Source organism: Musca domestica, unplaced genomic scaffold (assembly GCF_030504385.1).
Source record: "Musca domestica strain aabys unplaced genomic scaffold, Musca_domestica.polishedcontigs.V.1.1 34, whole genome shotgun sequence".
Taxonomy (NCBI): domain Eukaryota; kingdom Metazoa; phylum Arthropoda; class Insecta; order Diptera; family Muscidae; genus Musca; species Musca domestica.
The window spans coordinates 10,637,226-10,659,409 of NW_026712313.1; the positions used below are offsets into that span (position 1 = coordinate 10,637,226).

The window sequence follows — 22,184 nt, forward strand, 5'->3', positions numbered from 1 at the left end:
TTTTTGTTAATCTGTGGTTCCAAGCGCCGGTTAAGGATAGGGAAAAAAATACAAAAAAAAAGTTATAAGGGTGAATATATTTGATTGCATATTTGTGATGGTTTTTATTTTGATTTTTTCTATGAAACAAAATATTTTAAATTGTTTGTTTTTATTGTCCACATACAGTGTGAGATGAAAAAACGGCAACCAACTTCAGACTGCTGTCATTTCTAAGCCACTCGTCCAACAGCTGTTGAAATTATTCCAGTGACAGCTCATTATATTGTTTACAAGCGTACAAAAACATTTAGGTTAGAATTTTCCGGAAAAAAAGTTATTCGTGGCGGAATTCAGGCGTGATAGTGTGATTTCTTTATATTTGGCTGGAAAACAACAAGTGGCTATTGTTAGAGAATTCCAACATTTAAATGTGAATAAATCTTCTGTGTGTCGTACCATCGCTCGTTACCGTGACTGTGACTAGTAGCGTAGCTCAACATAAAGGAAGTGGACGGAAGAAAACAGCAACATCGGCATTCGACTTGATCGAAACCCGCGTTGCAGTGGCCGAAAAGTGGCTCGTGTGATGAAAATACCGAAATATTCCATTCGGCAAATATTGAAAAATGAGCTCGGGGTAGAGTCATTAAATAATAATAAATAAATAATCGACCGTGACATCAGAATAAATGTCGAATATTATTGCGAACATATTCTGGAGGGTGCACTAAAGCCTTGGGCACGCGAACATTTTGGCCGCAGACCTTGGACTTTCCAACAGGACTCAGCATCATCGCACTCGGCACGCGCCACCCAAGGATGGTTACAAAATGGGGTTCCTCGCTTCATTTCCAGCGCACAATGGCCACCAAAATCTCCGGATACCAGTCCGTTTGATTATTGTGTCTGCAGTATTTTGGAAAGCAAGGTTGGCACTAAAAAATACCAAAGTTTCGATCACTTCAAGTAAGCGCTTTGCCGGGAATGGACCAAAATACCGCAGTGCAACATTCTGGCAGCGTGTGACGGTTTCATTGGCCGTTAGAAGGTCATAATTCGTGCCAAAGATGACCAATTCGAACAAATCTAAACTTATTCTAAAATTTGATGCTATTTCCGACATTTTTGGCATTCATTCATAAAATTAAAAAAATAAAAATTATGGCGTTTGACTTTGTTGCAGTTTTTTTTTATCTCACCCTGTATAAGTAACAAAGGCTTTTTGTAGTAGGAGTACAACGGAAACAATTGAATTTTGATAATGGTTATACAGCTGAATGTTCCTGATTCTAGATACGCCGTATTTTTGGATTGGATTATTTTATAAACACTATTTTTGAAAACAATATTTACTTTTATTTTCAAAATTAGTTTTTATTTCAAACACAATATAAACAACAATAATTAAATCTTGTTTCTAAAGACCCATATAATTTTTAAACCAACTTCGAAGAAAATTTAATATGGCTATAACATTAGAATATATAACACAACATAAGGAATATTTTCTGAATGATTTATTTGAACAAGGTTATAGTTTGAGGAAATAATATTTATTATTTTTTTATTTATAAACGAATTAAAGCATTAGTATAGTTATTAGAAAATAAAGTTTGATTTTTGTTTTTTGCTTAAATATTATTTTATTTCAATTGTTTTTTATTATGATTTTATTTTTTTTTTTTATTTTTATTTTATATAATTTCTTATAATTTCATTTTTTTATATTTTTATTTCATATAATTTCTTATAGTTTCATTTTTTATAATATTTTAATTTTTCATTTTTTAATACTATAGAAAGTTTTCTTTTGATATGAATTATGAATCACAACAATGCGTTTTGAATTTTTGTTTCATTTTTATTTTATTGAAGACATGTTTAATGAACGAATTGAAGTTTAAAATATGTTGTAGAGTTTTATTTTCATTTATTTTAATTAAAATATTTTGAACAAGTTTAATTGAAAGTTTTGACTAAATAAAATTAATATATATTTATTACATGGTATTTATATATATATATTGTTTTTTTCTTATAGCACACATGGACAAAAATTTAGCAAATTTCATAAATTGCAAATGGCAAAAATTCTAACAATTTTTATGTTTTTTTTTAATAATTTAATTTTTAAAATTTGTTTCATTTGCGCAATGCTTTATTGTTTTTTGGGTTTTATTTTTTATTATTATTTACGTTTTGTTTATTTTTGATTTTCAGTCTTATTAAACAACATAATATATTATTTTAAAATTTATATTAAAATTTGACTTAGTTTAAAAAAAGGAAACAAAACAATGAAGTAAGGTTATGAAATAAAAATAAATCTTTTGAAAAACAAATTTTAAATATGAAAATGTCCATAATTTTTAATATTTTTCAATGGGGACGAAATATTGCATGTCTTTGCTGTGGAGTTTAAAATCCTTGATAATCTTCAAACCGTGTTTTAATTTTGAGGATTTGAAGTATTGGTAGTTATTTTTGGTTTGATTCAAACAAAACTTTTTACATGAAGTCTACTAAAAAATATCAACGATGTAAGGAAATTATTACGGTTCTGAGGTTTTGGTCAGACAACCGTAAAAAATTGAATAGGAACGCAAATTCTGGGTCAAGACGTCTTTTATAATCCCCATACATTTTGACTAGGAAGTTCTTGAAAAAATATTCCTAAAATCTTTGCAATCTGGTCAAAGTTAGACAAACATATTAAGATGCGCAAAAATTAGAAAAATTATGTTTCGATCAAAACGGACAGTATCTTCGTCTTATGAAGGATTCAGAATGGTTTTTATTAAATTTTAACCATTTGTGTGGGGAAGGCGTAAGCTTATATATTAGGAAAAAATTCTACTTTCTATGAATTTTCAAAATTTTCACCATACCCTAAGATCGGACCATTTTCAATCTTGATCTAATACTTTCCAAAATATTCCTATGTGCGAAGTTTGAAGAGGATCTACTACTGATTTTACACTTTACGAAAATTATTACTTATAAACTTCAACCTTTCTGACATTAAAATACCCACTTAAAACTCTAAATGCAAATAGGGGGTCCGAAAATCAGGGAGGACCGTTATGTGTAGGCTATAAAAAATTTAAAAAAATGTTTGGGGACCATATCTTAAAAATGACGAAAACAGGGGAGATAAAATACCCACTGAGAACCTGCAATGTAAATTTACAAAAGATTTGGTTAGGAATTGGGGAGGAAACCTTCAAAATTACGAAAACCAGAAAGACGCCGCTATGAGGTACTATACAAAAAATAAACTTACATTGAATATTTTTTTCGATTTCAAATTACAACAGATTTGATTGAAAATTGGGGCGGAAAGCTTAAAAATACCGAAAATCATGGGTACCGTTAAATAGGGGCTATTCCAAACAGTGGTCCTCCATTGAATATTTTTTTACCAGAAATTAAACTACGCGCTTAGAACCCGTATTTTGAAGAGTTAAACTATTCCCGATTCTCCAAAATTTGAATTTTCAAAAGATATGTTTAAAAATTGTGGCAGAAGCATTCAAAATATCGAACATCAAAATTTGAGAGGCTTTACAAAAAACCGGATCAACATTGAATATATTTTAGCAAGGAGTCGTACTACCCCTCAGAACCCGTAATTTCAAATTGCAGCTGATATGGTTGCAAATTGGGACCGAAACTCTCAAAATGCCGAAAATCTAGTGGTCTTACATTGAATATTTTTGCGAGGAGTTTTTGTAGTAGCTATACTGCTGTGTTCGTTCTGACCTCTCTCAATCGGATTCTGCTTCTAAATCCAGGCTCAAAAAAGATGCAATCGGGTACGGGTTGCGTGCTCAACGAGTTAGTTGAGTCGGTTTGGCTGGGCAGCGAAATAGGTGAAGCGTGACATGTGGACCTGTGCCACAAGCTGGGCAGATATTCTGCCAATAGCTGTCAATCCGGACCCAATAGGAATTGAGGCGGCTGCACCATCCGAATTTTAACTCCCTCAAAACTACTGGGGTTTGTCGTGGCAGCACTCTCTCTTCAGCTACGATGGGAGGGGATGGTCTCCGAGTACAGTATTCACTCTATATCCTTCCATGACTTTTTAGACCGCATCAGAGTGAATTCTCTTCAGTTCTGCTTGAAGGGACTGTTGAAAAGAGGCCCTCTCTTATATCTCTGTACCTCTCTCTCTCTCTAGATCATGAAGGTCTTTCTTGACGTACCTGGGCGAAGGTTGCCTCTCCACCAGATGGTGATTGACAGCATTTTATTATGCTGTCGCACCAGTAAGACCTTCTCGTGTAGTTGGTCGACAGGTGTCATGAGGAGGCACCTTGTTCCGGGTTCTAAAGGCGTCTTTCTGGCAGGATTGATCATTTTTCCACTGTGTAGCACTAACATTAGCTGACCACATCGGATATCGAATTACAGAATTACTTGTACCAAAAATCGGGATGTAGCGTTATATTGGGCCCATACCAAAAAGAAGGCCTACTTTGAATTAAAAAAAGTTAAACTACACCTTAAGTACTTGAAATTTCAATTTGTAGATTGTTTGGTAGGAAATTGGACTGAAACTTCAAAATACAGAAAATTAGAGGGTACCTTTATATGGGGCTTATAGCAAAAAATGGTCCAACATTGGAGATCAACGACTGAGATCTCAAAATAAGCTATAAGAGCATGTTCAAGGATTTAAACTAGCCACTGAAAACTCAAAATATCAAATTATAGCTTCACAATACTAAAAATCAGGAAGTACCCTGAAGTGAGGGCTATGAGTCTATACGTGCACTAATGTATATTATTTTCAATACTATGTATTCTAGAAAGAATATCAAGGCCTAGGCCAAAGCTCCATCTTCAATAGCTTGAGCTCCTTTGAAAATTCAACAGATGGGTAGAATAACATACCTTCATGTCCAAATCGACATAGAATTTTACGTTGGGGGGGGGGGCTTTACTTTATGAGGCTCAGAGTTGCAGGAAATGGAATAACAAATTTAAATAAAAAACATCCATTCTAATGCGGAACGTAGGTGTCTTTTGAACCACTCCACCCCCACAGTTTGACCTCATTTTTTGCTATCATATTTTCAAAAAGGTTAGTACCGGATTACATATTTTAGATATCGATGATGACCGAAATGGGGTTATGACCAAGAAAATCGAATTCCGCAACACTAGAAGAGTAAGATATTTAAATCCCAAACAACGAAGAATGAAAGGAGTGAAAATTCTTCAAAGAGGAATGAAACATTCCCTTTCCAAATGACTTATTTTCGATCCCTGATAAATTACTCCAAGGTTTTTTTCATCTTTTATGAAAAAATGATTCCTTATCTGTCCATAGTTTATTCCCTTAAAAGAAATATGAAAAATTAAAAATTGTTGAATCGCCAGAGTGTCACATCTTACCACAAATAAATACGAAGAGGTCCTCAAATCTCCAGAAGAATACACATGCCAAAGTTCCATCAAAGTTGAAAAATGCAAATATCCAAGCTGGGTCAAATCTCTCTATATTGGGTCTTAATTTTGATTTCAAGTATTCATTCTGGACTTGAGCAACCACAAAGTCTAATCGGACATACTACCAAATCTCCGGAAGAATATACATGCAAAATTTCCATCGGAAAAATTAAAATTAAATGAATTCTATTGAATTAAAAAATTACAACATTGTGGGCGCTTTGTTTTGATTTCAAATATCCATCCTCGATCAAATTAACATCGCACACGGTTTAAATCAAAGTTTTTTTTTGTAGAAAACTCATAAAGCACACAATAATTTTACAATTTTATTATTACAATAATTAATATTATTTTTAAATTAAATATTTACAATAGTATATGTCTTAATTATTTGATTACTTTTTTTTATTGTATTAATTATTAAAATATCGCGTTTTATTAGTTACGTTTTTTACGAATGTTTACGAAGAGCTGAATGATTTTTAGCTTATCTTATTTTTCCATCTCCTTTTTTTGGGGGGTACACTGACTGCCAATCTAGGGATTATTATTTTCACCGCAACACTGGATGCAATCCATGCAGTTATGCTACCTGTTGTTGCCCTCGTTTTTCTTATTCATACTCATAGATGTCACCTGGAGCTTTTGGTTTTGGAAAAAAGGTTGCAAGAAAAAAAAACAAAAAATATATTGGAATGTTTATTTGAAATATGTTACATTTCAAGAGAGTCAAAAATTAGAAAAAACATTATGAAATGAAAAAGTTGGTAGGAGGTGAAAATGCATTTCTGGATGAAATTAAGTGGTGGTGTGGAGAAAAGTGTGAAATATGAAATATGGATTTTCTAAAGATATTTCAAACTAATTAACAACATTGCAAAGCCGTCGTCTGTAAGAGGGTATGATGTTGTATTAACCTGTGGATGAGTTGAAAAATGTAATCTAAAAGGTAACCCAACTAATTTTCTAAAGTAGATGACATTTGGATCTACTCAAATAATAAAATAAAAAAGTCTATTGAAGAAGGCCTCTGGTCACCTATAGAAGAACATTAGTTTACCACCAGTTGATCTACAAAAGTAACTCTGCATGACTCCTATAACAATCTTTAAAAAAATATCTATTTTTTTTTGGAAAATAAATGATCACTTAGAACTAGAGCACAAATTTGCTCATTTGCTAACTGGAGTATGGAGTCTACTCTTCACACTTTTGTTTTGTATGAAAGCACTCCTTAATCACTCCTATTTGAATCGCTTAAAATAGGGCAAGAGTAGCTCTAAGAGTGAAAATAAGTTCGGCCTGGCCGATCTTGGAGTAACCATTTGAAACTAATTTGGAAAATTTCAAAAAAAAAAATAAAATAATATCAAAATACAAAAAAAAAACGGAGGTAAAGTTACATGTGGAGTATTCGAAGACGTGGACCTGCATAGAAAGTTGTCTGTCTTAGGCTGTAGTATTCATTACGAACTTCAAATACGAGACTTGAAAAAAAATCCAGTGAATAATGTAGCTAAAATCATAAAAATACCGAATATGGAGAGGTACTGTTATTTCCGGGCCTATACGAAGATCTTGATGATATGAGAGCTTAGGAGAGATATACGAAGACTTGGACCTGCACATACTATTTTCGGTCATAGGTTGAAGTATCCATAACGAACTTCAAATACAAAATTTAAAACAACTCGTGTAAATAATGTCGCAAAAATCATCAAAATACCGAAAATCGGGAAGTACTGTTAGATGGGGGCTATACGAAGACGTGGATCTGCACAGACAATTTTCTGCCATCAAATAATATTCATTACGAACTTTAAATACGTTATGGCTATATGCGAAAACGTGGACCGATATGACCCATTTACGAACATAACCTGCCTACTGGCAAAATACACATGTGTGCGAAATTGTAGCAATCTATCACAATTCGATTGAAACATAGCGTGATTACAACAGACACGCAGACAGACTTACATCGCAAAATCGACTTAGAATTCTACGCTGTTCAAGAATATATACAGAGTGAGATAAAAAAAAACTGCAACAAAGTCAAACGCCAAAATGTTTTAAATGGCAACAAATTTTAGAATAAGTTTAGATGTGTTCGCAGGTCACCTTTGGCACGAATTATGGCCAACGAAACCGTCACACGCTGCCCGAATATTGCTCTGCGGTATTTTGGCTCATTCCGATCGACACTTTGGTATTTCTTAGTGCCAACCTAAAATACTCCAGATACAATAGTCTAACGGATTGGTGTGCGGAGATTTTGGTGGCCATTGTGCGCTAGAAATGAAGCGTGGAACCTCATTTTGTAACCATTCTTGGGTGGGGCGTGCTGGGTGCGATGGTGCTGAATCCTGTTGGAATGTTCAAGGTCTGCATCGGCTGTTATGGCGGCCCACGCTATCACCATGGCCGGCGCTTGAGTTCTGGTGGCCAATCGAAGTTGCACATTTTCAGCTGACCTCTTTGGCAAGTAAACACGATAATTTCGTTTGTTTACAAACTACTGGACAACGAATGTTTTCTCATCGGAGACGGAGAAAACCAAATTCGACAGTTCACCACTTTCGGCTAAGCGAAGCAACTCTTTAGCTCTTTTGAGTCTGGGTCTAGTTTCTTTCTGTTGCGGTGTAAGTTCTTGCACTTTTTGGAATTTTAATGGCTTTACCCCGAGCTCATTTTTCAATATTTGCCGAATGGAATATTGCAATATGTTCAGCTCAAGAGCCATTTTTCGGCCACTGCGACGCGGGTTTCGATCAAGTCGCTTCTTTACTTTTCGAACCATTCCTGCTGATGTTGCTGTTTTCTTCCGTCCACTTCCTTGACGTCCACTTTTCTTCCGTCCACTTCCTACCAGTATCACGGTAACGAGCGATGGTACGAGACGAAAAAGATTTATTCACATTTAAATGCTGGAGTGCTCTAACGATAGCTACTTGTGGTTTTCCAGCCAAATATAAAGAAATCACACTATCACGCTTGAATTCCATCACGAATAACTTTTTTTCTGCAAAATTCTCACCAAAATGGTTTTATACTTTGTAACATTTTAACAGCTGTCGGACGAGTGGGTTAGAAATGACAGCAGTCTGAATTTGGTTGCAGTTTTTTCATCTCACCCTGTATAGTTTGTTGGGACTGACATGAGTATTTCAAGGAGTTACAAACGGAATGACAAAGTAAGTATAATCGAGGGTATTAAAACTAGTAACTAAATACGATTATAATTCCGTTTGAGACTTCTCGGAATTAGTATGACTCTGCGCGACAAAATTCAGAATATAAATTTTTAAAGAAAATTTTCGTAAATGCCATTATATTCATGATAATATCTTCTAGTATACCTTTATGACCAAATTTATGGCTTCATGTCTATTCTAAATGAAAATGTTGCAATGATATTGGCTTCATGCTGATCGCATAGCTTGGTGAATAATATTTGCTTCATAACAGACAAATGCTATTAATAAAATTGACTAAATCTTGTAAGTTACTAATTTACTGTAATTAAAAGCTATATTGTATATGTTTGTGTAAATGTATTTAAGTATTAACATCGAACCTTCATGTTTGTTCCTTGCATTTGTGTTGTGTGTGTAGACCTGAGTCTTGGTTGTTATTTTCAAAATAAGTGAAGAATAAATAGTACAAAACAATATTAACAGACACACATTTCGAAAGTAAAGCGGAAAAGGAAATTGTGTGGAAAGAGCAGTTTTTCGAAAAGTGTTGGAAAAAAACATTTTCAAAAAAATAACGACAGCAGTTCATGTAACAGAAGGCAAGAACATGTTAACACATAGTGGATTAGAAAGAGAGAACAGTGCGAACTCATAAAGGGTATTTTCAAATTATTTATAAAAATTCGAGTAGACAAATAAGTCCTTAATAACAGTATAATAAATAAAACATTTCTGCCGATTTGATAATTTATTATGTGGTAAATTGAGTTCGCACTGGGTATCTCATAACAATTAACATGGCAATGAATGATAAGGGCAACCTTGACTTACCTGTAACGAACGTATGGTATCTAATAAAGCTTTTTTCTCTTCCAATAAAATGGTAATATCATCTTGAGCCGCTTTCAAATAGGAACGTAATACATCGTTTTCTTGTTTGGTTTTTTGTCTGGAAAATAAAAAGATGGAAATTAATATAAATATCTTTATTAAAAAAGTCTTTCTAAAATTGTTTTTAAAATCTAAAAAATAGTTCTGGTCCTTCAAAAATTTAATAATACCCTCCAAAAAAATCCTAACAACACCGTTTTAATAGAATTTTTAGTCCTTTACGCAAGTATTATTAAAAATGTCCACGTTCATTGGCCTTGATACATCGTAATACTATTGACAACCTTAGATTGAGTTCGGAGATGGGCAATATCGATCCACTCCTTCTGGAACCTAATCCCCCCCAAAAAAAATTGAAATTTTAAAAGAAAAAATTTTACTGCAAAAAAAGGAAAGTATAATCCGATTTTGCTCCAACTTGGCAAATCCTAATATCGACATCAGTGCTAAGTCAGGTGCGATAATGGACAATACCGGTCCACTCCATCAAGTACCTTCCCACAAAGGGTCAACATTTTGAATACGTATAACTCTTATAAATTGCACACATCGCAATATTTTTATTAACCCAAAGATTGGTGTAAAGATGGAACATATCGGTCTACTTCTTCTGATACCTCCCCTACAAAAGGTCAAAATGAATGAATATCCATAAAACTCATAAAACGCATAATTAACAACCGATTCCATTCAGACTTGGTACATCTGAATATTTCTATTAACACTACCTCCAACACAAAGAATCAAAGTTGTGAATAACCCAAACGATCATAAAATCGGAAATAAGCATCCGGTTCTCTTCAAATTACACACATCAAAATATTTTTAATAACACAAGGTCTGGTGTGAAAATGGGTCATATCGGTCCACTCCTTCTGGTACATACCCCACAAAGGGCCAACATTTAAAGTACCCATGAAGCTCATCAAACGGGAAATTAACATCCCATTCCATTCAGACTTCTACCGCACATCTCAATATTTCCATCAACACAAAATCTGTTATAAAAGATGGTACAGATCGGACCATTTCTTTCGGCAAACCCCCAAATAGGGTTCAAGATTTTTGAAAAATAAAACGCTTAAAGAAAGCGGAATAAGCATCCAACTCTCTTCAAATTCACACATCCAACGTTTTTTTAACGCAAGATTTGTGATAATGATATATATCTATCAATCCCTTCTGGTACCCCACCCACAAAATGTCATAATTTCCAATACTTATATCTGTCATAGCTTGCGAAACAAGTTGGCGATTCTTCACTATAACTAAATATATGTCTGTCAACCAGAAATCTGAGATGAATATGGTATTTATGATTTCCCATAAATTGGATATAAATGTTCGATTTTCTTATAATTTTGGCTATACCAATATTTTATCTGTATTATATAAAGCATGAAAATTGAACACCTCGGTCGACTATATCTGGTACCTCACACACTTTCTAAAAATTATCACATATCTCATATAAAGTGAAGAAGGTAGTCGTAAAGGTTCAAAACTGGCACGTCGCAATATTTTTATCATATTTATTTAGGTCCGATACGAAATGGACAATATTGGCTCATTCTTGCAAAACCCACACCATAGAGGGTGAAGATTTTGGATAATCATAACAGAAGTCAAAATATTTTTTAAATAATCAAACATTGGCTAAGGGTGTACATCTGTCAATTCTGGCAAAACCAATGGATAGTTTTTTACTTGTTTTTTTTTTTTTTTTTTTTTTTTTGTTTTAAATAATTTTTATACTCATTATCCTGATAAGTCTTCAAGACATATACACGTTAGATATCCTGATAGTATTAAAAATATCGACGTTCGTTGTGTATTAGGTCTTAAAAACTCCTAAAAACTTCACGTTATTAGTCTGACAGGTCTTGAAAAAAGTATTCTTAAAACTCCTTGTCAATAGCCCAGATAATCTATCTAAAATTCCTTAAAAATAGTTTTCAAACATTCCATGTTAAACGATATGATGGCTTTCCAAAACATATCATTAAAGACACCATATTAATGGACCTGATGATCTATACAAAAAACTTATCTTAAAATCTTAACAATAAAACTACTTCAAATATTATTGTTACAAACTTCACGTTTAATAGCCCTAGTAGGTCTTCATTCTCCAGTTCAATATACTCACCTATATGCATCCGAATTTTCCTTGGCCTGTTGCAATTGCCTCCTCAAATTGTCATTGTCCAGTTTGATTTGCTGCATTACCAGCTGCAGTGATATCAATTCACGATCACGTTCCCGTTCGCGAGGCGTTGGTTCAGGTGTTTTAAATAAAGCAGAGGTAAGCGGATAGTTTGCGGAACCGGGACCATTGAGGTTTGTTTCTATTACAAAAAGGGATATATAATATATATAAATAAAGAGTAATAAATGTATTCTTAGAAGAACTAATAATAAACTAGTAAGGAAAAGTTAAAAGTCGGGCGGGGCCGACTATATGATACCCTACAACACTATGCATATTTAGTAAAGCTCCCGTAACAAAATAATTTATTTGAAGTAGATCATATCACCTATAAACATTTGGCTTTAGAGCAGTTATAGTTTGGTTTCAGAGGAAACTAATTTATGGGAGGCATTTCCAATTCTGAATCGATTTTCACTAAATTTGAGTTACACATTTTTATATTTTATGCTTATGTTATTGCCATAGAGTGCATGATATCACTTCGAGAAGGATTGTCTTAAAAAATATTTATTGGGGCCGAGTTACATAAAATGGAAACGTACGTCCCGAAATTCACTCCATTTGGGCTGATATTTGCCAGTATTTGCACAATAAAACCGAAATCGGTTGAAGATGTATATGGGAGCTATATCCAAATCTGAACCGATCTTAATAAAATTTGGCAGAGATACTTCCAAGCTTTATAAGATATCTAGTACCAAATATCATTGTTGTCGAATGCATATTACGAATATGAGGGACTTAAACACCAAATCGGAGAAAACATATATATGGGAGCTAAATTTGATGTACTTCATTGTAGACTGAATTCTGTCGGATGTGCCAAAATTCTGGTCATTTGGACTGATTTTGGCCATTTGGTGCAAATTAACTCGAAATCGGCTGAAGATATGTTGAAGCTATGTCTAAATCTGATTCGATTATCACGAATTACAATAGGGTTCGTCCTTGGGCCAAACAAAAACTGTTTGGAAAATTTCATGTCAACGAATAATAAATGCGACCTGCATTTTATTTACAAGAATACATGGACAGACTGATGGACGGACAGGCGGACTGGTATGCATAAATCAACTCAGAAAGTGATCCTATGAAGATTCTCAAATGTAATGTTACAAACAAAAACACAAGGACATAATACCCTTACCACTATGTGGTGTAGGGTATAAAAACTACAAATGTCTCTTCTCACAAAAAAATCAAATATGGGTCAAATTAGACCCCAAAATTAAAAAAATAAGGAGTTCAAAACTTTGAACGAAGACAGTACCAAATGAAACTAAATATTGAACCATTTTGTATCGAACGATCAGAAAAGCAAAATACTAATTATTTGTACTTTTGCTTAGACAATTTGTTTTTTTTTTTTTCTAAGGATCTTCGTACTTCCGAGGTTAATGAGTACGTGAATTGCCAAAGGATCCGAATATTTTATAATTCATATTAAACGATAGGAAGGAAATGTATTTCAGATTTTTTACATTCCATTATCTATGAATAGTACTTTAAGAAGTCTTATAGAAAGGAAACAAAACTATCAAAAAAGGGGAGGAGATTCCAAACTATAAATGTACCATCTTTTAATGTCTTGTCCCCTACCTATAGGTTGTATGTGAAGTAAACCGTTTTTATCACGTTTCAAATGCATGCGGCCAATGGCCAAATTAATGGGCACTGGTCCGGGTGAGGTAATATTGACAGGTGGACGATCCTCTATTAGATTGATGCGAACATTTTCCAATGACACCTAAAACGAAAAATAGATGAAATTAACTATTGAATTCAAAGTTATGAACCTTATTTCATTACTTACATTCACTGGCAAAGGATTCGTTGAGATCACTTCGTCTTCGGCCAAATCGGCCAAACCAATAATGGTGCTCATCGATAAATCCAACGAAACATCACTGACACGGATATCGGCGCTATGGGAGACCAGACTGAAAAAAACGAAATTGTTGGGGCAACCCACATTAACAATATGGCATCTCATGTTGCAACATCCTATACGGCAACGCCCATATAATAGGACGCCGTGCTACCGCCATTTTAGCTTGCTCAGTCTTGTTTTGTCTGTCACTCGAGTCTGACTCACTACATTGTAACTTCTTCATTCTTTTTAAATTAGTAGCTGTGAACGCTCATCATCCAATAAATCTTTACACCTTTAGTATTAACAAACATTGGCTTTTATTTCAAACTATAAAAGTACAACAAAAGTGGCGACGAGGATAGTGGAAATTGATCAATAATTGCACACACAACAATCCGCAAAAATGTCTCAAGACATAATTCTACAATTGTTAACAGAGCAACAAAAAGCAATGTCGCAACAAACGCAACTGCTAAAGCATATGGCTGATCTTCTTCAAGCACAAGGAGCACCAAATTCACCACACTCACCACAAACATCAAATTCATCCAAAGCAGCACTAATGGAATCACTAGCACAGTCAATGACAGCATTCGTATACGAGCCAGAGAGCGGTCTGATATTTCAAGCGTGGTACAACAGGTTTGTGCATGTTTTCGAAAAAGAAGCAAGCTCACTCGAAGAACATGACAAAGTGGCCTTGTTATGGAGAAAAATGTCGAACCAAGTACATGAAAGATTTGCCAACTACGTATTACCAGCAAAACCTGAAGACATGACTCTAAAGGATACAGTAGAGAAACTCAAGAAACTCTTTGGTAAAACAGAAACACAAGTCTCACAAAGATACAAATGCCTTCAGCTAGCAAAAGGCGACAGCGAAGATTTCAGAGAATACGCAAGCAGAGTAAACCTACAATGCGAACTATTCAAAATGAAAGAACTGAAAATCGACCAATTCAAATGTCTCATTTTCGTCTTAGGACTCAAGTCAGCAAAGGACAACGACATAAGACTTCGCTTACTAAAGGTACTGGATGATGAAAACACTACAATGAACCTAGATCAACTAGTAGACGAAACACAACGAATTCTAGATCTCAAATCGGACAACATTCTCATTGAACATCAATCAAAAATCGTCTGTTCACTCAACAAGCACGCAAAAGACTTTAAGAAGCACAAAACACCCAATTCACCCTGTTGGTATTGCGGAGACCTTCACTACGTCAAATTTTGTCCTTTCCAGAAACATAAATGCACAACATGCAATCAAGTGGGTCATAAAAATAACTTTTGCAACATCGCTAAGACTGGTAAGAATTTCAAATCATCGTCTGAAAACAACCAGAACGAATTCAAGAAATACAGCAATTCAAGGAAATCATTCAAAACTAAGGCAGTTTTCAAAACACACAACATTAATTTCCGCGACTTAAGGAAATACACAACTGTCCTAATTAACAACAATCCTGTAAAACTTCAAATTGATACTGCATCAGACATATCAATTGTATCTATCAACACATGGAAAGCTATAGGTAAGCCTGAAGCCTACGAAACTTTTGACAACGCTAGCGACGCAAACGCAAACTCAATCAAGCTCCTAGCAGAATTTCAATGTGACGTCACAATCGACAAAACATCAAAAACATTAAAATGTTATATAACAGATATAGAAAAACTCAATATCATGGGAATCGATTGGATTCAAGCATTCAATCTATGGCAGAAACCAATAACCTCATGGTGTCATCAAATAAACTTCGTTGATGAAATAGCAGAATTGAAAACGAATTATCAATCAGTTTTTGATAACAGTACCCCAGGTCTGTGCAAAACAAAAGTCAACATACAATTATTGCCAAACACAAAAGAAATATTTGTTCCCAAACGACCAGTTCCTTTCGCAGCAAGAAAGGAAATTGAAACAGAACTCCTCAGATTAGAAAACGCAGGAATAATCACACCGGTAGATTCATCGAGGTACGCAGCGCCGATAGTGGTCAGCAAACGTAATGGAAAAATTCGAATATGTGCAGACTATTCAACAGGACTAAACTCAATAGTAGAACCTAATCAGTATCCATTACCAACACCGGAAGAAATCATGTCTGATTGCCACAACTGTGTAATCTTTAGTCACTTAGATCTCTCAGACGCATACTTACAAGTTGAAGTTGACGACGAAAGTAAAGAGCTTCTCACCATCAATACACACAAAGGTCTATATAAGTTCAACCGTCTAACCCCAGGTATAAAATCAGCTCCGGGAGCATTTCAAAGGATCATGGATAAGCTATGCGCAGGCATAGAAGGAGCAAAAGCATATATAGACGACATCGTGTTATCAAGTCCATCTATTCCGGAACATAAATTAAATTTAAACAAGCTTTTGCAAAGAATTCAAGATCACGGATTCAAGCTGAAATTTGAAAAATGCCAATTCTTTCAAAAACAAATCAAATATCTAGGACACATAATAAGCAAAAATGGAATCAAACCTGACCCAATCAAAATAGCAGCCGTTCAAAATCTTAAAACACCAGAAAACGTCTCGGAAGTAAGATCGTTATTAGGCTCTATTAATCATTACGGGAAATTTGTAAACAACATGAGAACACTACGTAAACCTCTTGACGATCTACTAAAAAGGACGCCAAGTTCGAGTGGACGTCACAGTGTCAAAAATCATTAAACGACTTTAAGAACATCTTGACATCAGATCTTCTTTTAACGCATTACAATCCAAACTTGCCTATACATGTAGCAGCCGATGCATCATCTCACGGAATCGGCGCGGTTATCTATCATATGTTTCCAGACAACACTATGAAGGCAATACATCATATTTCCAGATCACTCACACAAGCGGAAAAGAATTACAGCCAAATAGAAAAAGAAGGCCTAGCCCTTATATTCGCCGTTCAACGGTTTCACAAAATGTTATTCGGACGCAAATTTACTTTACACACCGATCACAAACCCTTACTCGCAATATTTGGTTCAAAGAAGGGAGTTCCAATTTACACAGCAAATCGTTTACAACGATGGGCCCTTATATTACTGGCTTACAACTTCGAAATTAAATACACAAACACAAAGGGCTTTGGTCACGCTGATGTATTATCAAGATTAGTCAACAATCACGAAAAACCAGCAGATGACTTTATAGTGGCTTCAATATCATTCGAAGAAGACATACGTAACGAGATAAATGAAACTATGTCAGTTCTCCCAGTATCATTTAAAATGATCGTCGATGCAACAACAAAAGACACGGATTTACAAATGGTCCTCAAATACATTCAAACAGAATGGCCAGAAAGCAAGAAAAATATTAACCCATCAATTATTCAATTTTTCAACCGCAAGGAAAATCTTTCAACCTTCGATGGTTGTATTCTCTTCAATAATCGTATAGTAATTCCTAAATCATATCAGAGACAAATCTTACAACAACTTCACAGAGGACACTTATCAGCAGAACGCAGCAAAGCCATCGCCAGAAGTTATGTTTATTGGCCAAACATCGACAAACAAATTGAAGACTTTGTTCGGAAATGCAAAAATTGTCAACATGCGGCAAAAAGTCCAGTAAAAACAAATCTTTGCCCATGGCCATTAACTTCACACCCTCTTGAAAGGATACATATAGACTATGCTGGTCCAGAAAAAGGTAAATATTATCTTCTTATCATCGACTCGTATTCAAAATACCCTGTTATATACGAGACAACAACGACAACCACATATGCAACATTAAAAATGTTAAACGAATATTGTGCACTCTTCGGAAATCCTGAACAATTGGTCTCGGACAACGGAACACAGTTCTGTTCAGAACAATTTGAGAAGTGGTGCAGCAAAAAAGGCATTAAACACACAAGGACTGTTCGTTTTTATCCAAGTTCAAATGGACAAGCCGAGCGTTTCGTTGATACACTTAAACGTGCATTAAAAAAACTAGAAGGGGAAGAAACGCCTACGGAATCTCTCCAAACCTTCCTAGAAGTCTACAGATCCACACCAAATCCAAATGCACCAGAAGGTAAGTCTCCAGCAGAATCCTTCATCGGAAGAAAAATGAGAACGGTCTTCGACGTTCTAAGGAAGCAACAATCGCCTGAGTATAACGTCAATCACAAAATGGAACAGCAGTACAATACCAAACACGGTACCAAAAACAGAGAGTTTAGCAACGGAGAATTGGTCTATGCCAGAAACTTCAAAGGAAACAAAAGTTACTGGACAACAGGCGAAATAGTCGAGCGTAAAGGGAAAGTCATTTACAACACTCTAATCGACGTTGGGGACAGGAAAATTCTAGTACGAGCTCATACTGATCAACTTCGACATAGAGAATCGGTAGAGTCAAGCAGTCAAGAACGACAAAAACTACCATTGGACGTACTACTTGAAGAATTCGAAATCGCTTTGCCTAACCATCAAGAACATTTTGCAACTCCAACAGGTTCACCAAACTGGACACCTCAAAGAATAACAAGTCGCAGACAACCAGTCGAACCTATTTCAAGATCACCTTCTCATCTTAAGGAGGGAGATGTTGGGGCAACCCACATTAACAATATGGCATCTCATGTTGCAACATCCTATACGGCAACGCCCATATAATAGGACGCCGTGCTACCGCCATTTTAGCTTGCTCAGTCTTGTTTTGTCTGTCACTCGAGTCTGACTCACTACATTGTAACTTCTTCATTCTTTTTAAATTAGTAGCTGTGAACGCTCATCATCCAATAAATCTTTACACCTTTAGTATTAACAAACATTGGCTTTTATTTCAAACTATAAAAGTACAACAGAAATATAGTTAATTTAAAATTAAAAAAAATTTTTTTTTTTTGAACAAAAAGTTCAGAGATGGACTATATCGGTCCACGATATCGTATAGCCATCATATAACGGCACCCCCAACATTCGGTATTTTGATGATTTTAGCTACATTTTTCAATGGAATTGTCTGATATTCTACACAAGGGGTTCTTTTTGAGTACTTTACCCCCTGAAAGAGATTTGTCTATATAGGACTACGATATCGTACAGGGTTGCCCATATTCGACGGACCTTTGGGCCCATTTAAATCGACGAGGCTTGTCCGCAGGCAACATTCTTTGCGTCAATTGAATTTTGTACGGGAACAAATGCAAATCAATGCGAAGAATCCGTTGTAAAGTGGACCGAGCCATGCCCAACTGCTGAGAACGGCGTTTTTGGGATGTTCTTGGGGACCTCTCAACACTGGCTCGTACGGCAGCGATATTCTCGGCCGATCGCCTTGGTCGACTTTTATATGGCCTCTTCGGATTAGAAAGAGCCTTACCAGTCGAACATTTTTCGTATAAACGCTTAATGGTGTTTCTAGAGACGCACTTCTTACATTTTTTAATGTTTTAAAAGCACGTTGAGTTTTCACAATTGGCATCTTCTGTTGAATGTAAATTTCCATATTCCGTCGAATATGGGCAACCCTGTATATCCCCCATATAACGTTATTCGTTATTTTGATGATTTCAGCCCCATTTTTCAATGGAATTGTCTTAAAATCCACAAAAGCAGTTCCTTGTTTCCCCTGGAAAAGAATTGTCTATATAGGCCTACGATATCCTATATCTCGTATATAACGGTTTCTCCCGATATTCCGTATTTTGATTCATTTAACCACATTTTCAACGGAATTATCTGAAAACTTAGCTGCTTTTTTACTTGTTCCAAATATATCATCTGAATTTTTGTAGCATACTGTTAGGCGCACAACTTTTAAACTATAAAACCTATGGTTCAATGTAGTAAAAGATAACATTGTAATCTCGCCCTGAGAGTACTGGTTTGCCTAGAAAATCCGGGAACGAAGAACTAGTAAAAATTTCAATTCGAAGTTGGCAACCGTGCTCGGCGAAATTTGTCTGGTAAAAAGTTGTAAAAGAGAACGCCAGATTCTCTTCATTTTGGTGTTCGATTAAAAATGGTAAAAGATAGTACAATATCGTGCTATATATCAGGTTCTATAGCACAATTGTAATATAGCTGTAGCGTTACAGTTGTGAAATATTGGATATTTTTTAAAATGTCCATAACTACTTAAATTATAAGTTTTCAGCATTTTTAGTTATTATTTGTGATCACTTCTTTAAGTGTGAAATATTGGATATTTTAAAATGGCCATAGATCCTTAAATATTGAGCTTTCAGCGTTGTTAGCTATTAAATATTGAGTTTTCAGCGTTTTAAAATGGCCATAACTCCTCAAATATTGAGTTTTCAGCATTTTTAGCTATTACTTATAATCACTTTTTTTTCTAAGAATTATTAAAATATCCTAAAAATATGCTTTAGAAAATACGAGAAAGTCTCGTTACATATGACGATGTGGAAACTGGACTTAAAATGACCTTATCTCATAATCGAAAATAAAGATATTTTAATATTTACTCACCTCTGAAAACTCTTCTTGTCATGGACATTGACGGCAACATCACTCAACGGTTTCATTGTCTCCTCCAAACGTAGCCGTATGCAGGGCGGTGCCTCTGGATTATAAGGAGCCAAATTCCATGCTTTACAACGGGCTCCAAACTTATTCTATAGTTCAGGGATTTGTTTTGTACATTTTTGTTGTTGTTGGGGGGAGGGGTGGAAACGGATGTTGGAAGGGGAAAATTGAAATTGGAAAAAAAAGAAAAGAAAATACACATAAAAATCCATTCATTCACAGATGAGGAATTTCTTTTGAAATTGAGGTTATTTTCAACTACATTGCACACCTAAAGCCAAAAGCACAAAGCAAAATTAGGAATAAATTAAAAGTTGTAATATTTATATAGACACCAAATAATTTTAAAGAAAATACAACAAATATATTACATATGTTTCACAACAATAAATAATACAATATTACATATCCCAAAAGAGGCCCACATTCTAATCAGATAAATAGAATAATGCCAAAGCTTGAAATTATTTCCAAATGTTAAACATTATTTGGATTTTTTTTTTCTGTACAAAAAATTTAAGGAATTTTATACTCTCCACCAATTAATGGAGTATATATTCCGAAATATTCGTCGAAGACCCCATAAAGAATACATATACAGGGTGAGATGAAAAAACGGCAACCAACTTCAGACTGCTGTCATTTCTAAGCCACTCGTCCGACAGCTGTTAAAATTATTTCAGTGACAGCTTATCATATTGTTTCCAAGCGTACAAAAGCGTATTGGTGAGAATTTTCCAGAAAAAAAGTTATTCGTGATGGAATTCAAGCGTGATAGTGTGATTTCTTTATATTTGGCTGGAAAACCACAAGTTGCTATCGTTAGAGCACTCCAGCATTTAAGTGTGAATAAATCTTTTATGTCTCGACACTGGTAGCGTAGCCCGACGTCAAGGAAGTGGACGGAAGAAAACAGCAGAAATGGTTCGAAAAGTAGAGAAGCGACTTGATCGAAACCCGCGTCGCAGTGGCCAAAAAATGGCTCATGAGCTGAACAAAACGCAATATTCTTTTCGGCAAATATTGAAGAATGAGCTCGGGGTAAAGCCATTGAAATTCCAAAAAGGGCAAGAATTTACACCGCAACACAAAGAAAATGGACTCAAAAGAGCTAAAGAGTTGCTTCGCTTGGCCGAAAATGGTGAACTGCCGAATTTGGTTTTCTCCGATGAGAAAATATACGTTGTCCAGCAGTTTGTTAACAAACAAAATGTGTACAAAGGTCAGCTGAAAATGTGTACTTTGAACTCAAGCGCCGGCCATGGTCATGGTTTGGGCCGCCATAACAGCCGATGGTCGCTCTCCGCTCGTATTAATCGACCGTGGCATCAGAATGAATGACGAATATTATAGCGAAAATATTCTGGAATGGTTACAAAATGAGGTTCCTCGCTTCCAGCGCACAATGGCCACCAAAATCTCCGGATACCAATCCGTTGGACTTTTGTGTCTGGAGCATTTTGGAAAGGAAGGTTGACACTAAAAAATACCAAAGTGTCGATCACCTCAAGCAAGCGCTTCGCCGGAATGGGCCAAAATACATCAGAGCAACATTTGGGCAGAGTGTGGCGGTTTCATTGGTCGTTTGAAGGCCATAATTCTTGCCAAATGTGACCAAGTCGAACAAATCTATTCTTATTCTAAAATTTGATGCTATTTCCGAAATTTTTTGATTTCAATAAAATTAAAAAAAAAAAATTAAAAATTATGGCGTTTGACTTTGTTGCAGTTTTTTATCTCACCCTGTATATGGGAGCTAAATCCAAATCTGATCGGATCTCGATAAAATTTGACAGCGGTATTTTTGAGTTCCATAAGTTATCTGGCACCAAATATCATTCTTGTGGAGTGCATATTACGAATGTAGGGGACTTAAGCACCAAATCGTATGAAACATATATATGGGAGCTATATCTGAACCGATTTTCACCAAATTTGATGTACTTGCTTTCAGGACTTTTGGAGTGATATTGGCCATTTGGTGCAAAATCGGTTGAAGATACATATGGGCGCTATATCAAAATCTGTACCGATTTTGATAAAATTTGGCAGAGGT

The 22,184-nt window shown here is 35.2% G+C and overlaps 1 protein-coding gene across 5 annotated transcripts in view; it reads right to left on the minus strand.

The window, feature by feature from the left end:
- LOC101900042 (bridge-like lipid transfer protein family member 3B) overlaps positions 1 to 22,184 on the minus strand; it is a 120,784-nt gene that overhangs the window by 3,314 nt on the left and 95,286 nt on the right. For 4 of the 5 annotated variants that reach the window (XM_059125555.1, XM_059125557.1, XM_059125552.1 and 1 more), the window contains 6 exons: positions 20,072 to 20,217; positions 13,556 to 13,682; positions 13,342 to 13,489; positions 11,680 to 11,878; positions 9,471 to 9,588; positions 5,826 to 6,084 (listed from right to left, as the gene is read on the minus strand). In XM_059125555.1, coding sequence (XP_058981538.1) covers positions 6,031 to 6,084; positions 9,471 to 9,588; positions 11,680 to 11,878; positions 13,342 to 13,489; positions 13,556 to 13,682; positions 20,072 to 20,217 — 792 coding nt within the window. In that variant the 3' untranslated portion in view covers positions 5,826 to 6,030. Of the gene's footprint in view, positions 1 to 5,825; positions 6,085 to 9,470; positions 9,589 to 11,679; positions 11,879 to 13,341; positions 13,490 to 13,555; positions 13,683 to 20,071; positions 20,218 to 22,184 lie in introns of those variants that run through there. The other variant, XM_059125553.1, reaches the window with a different exon arrangement.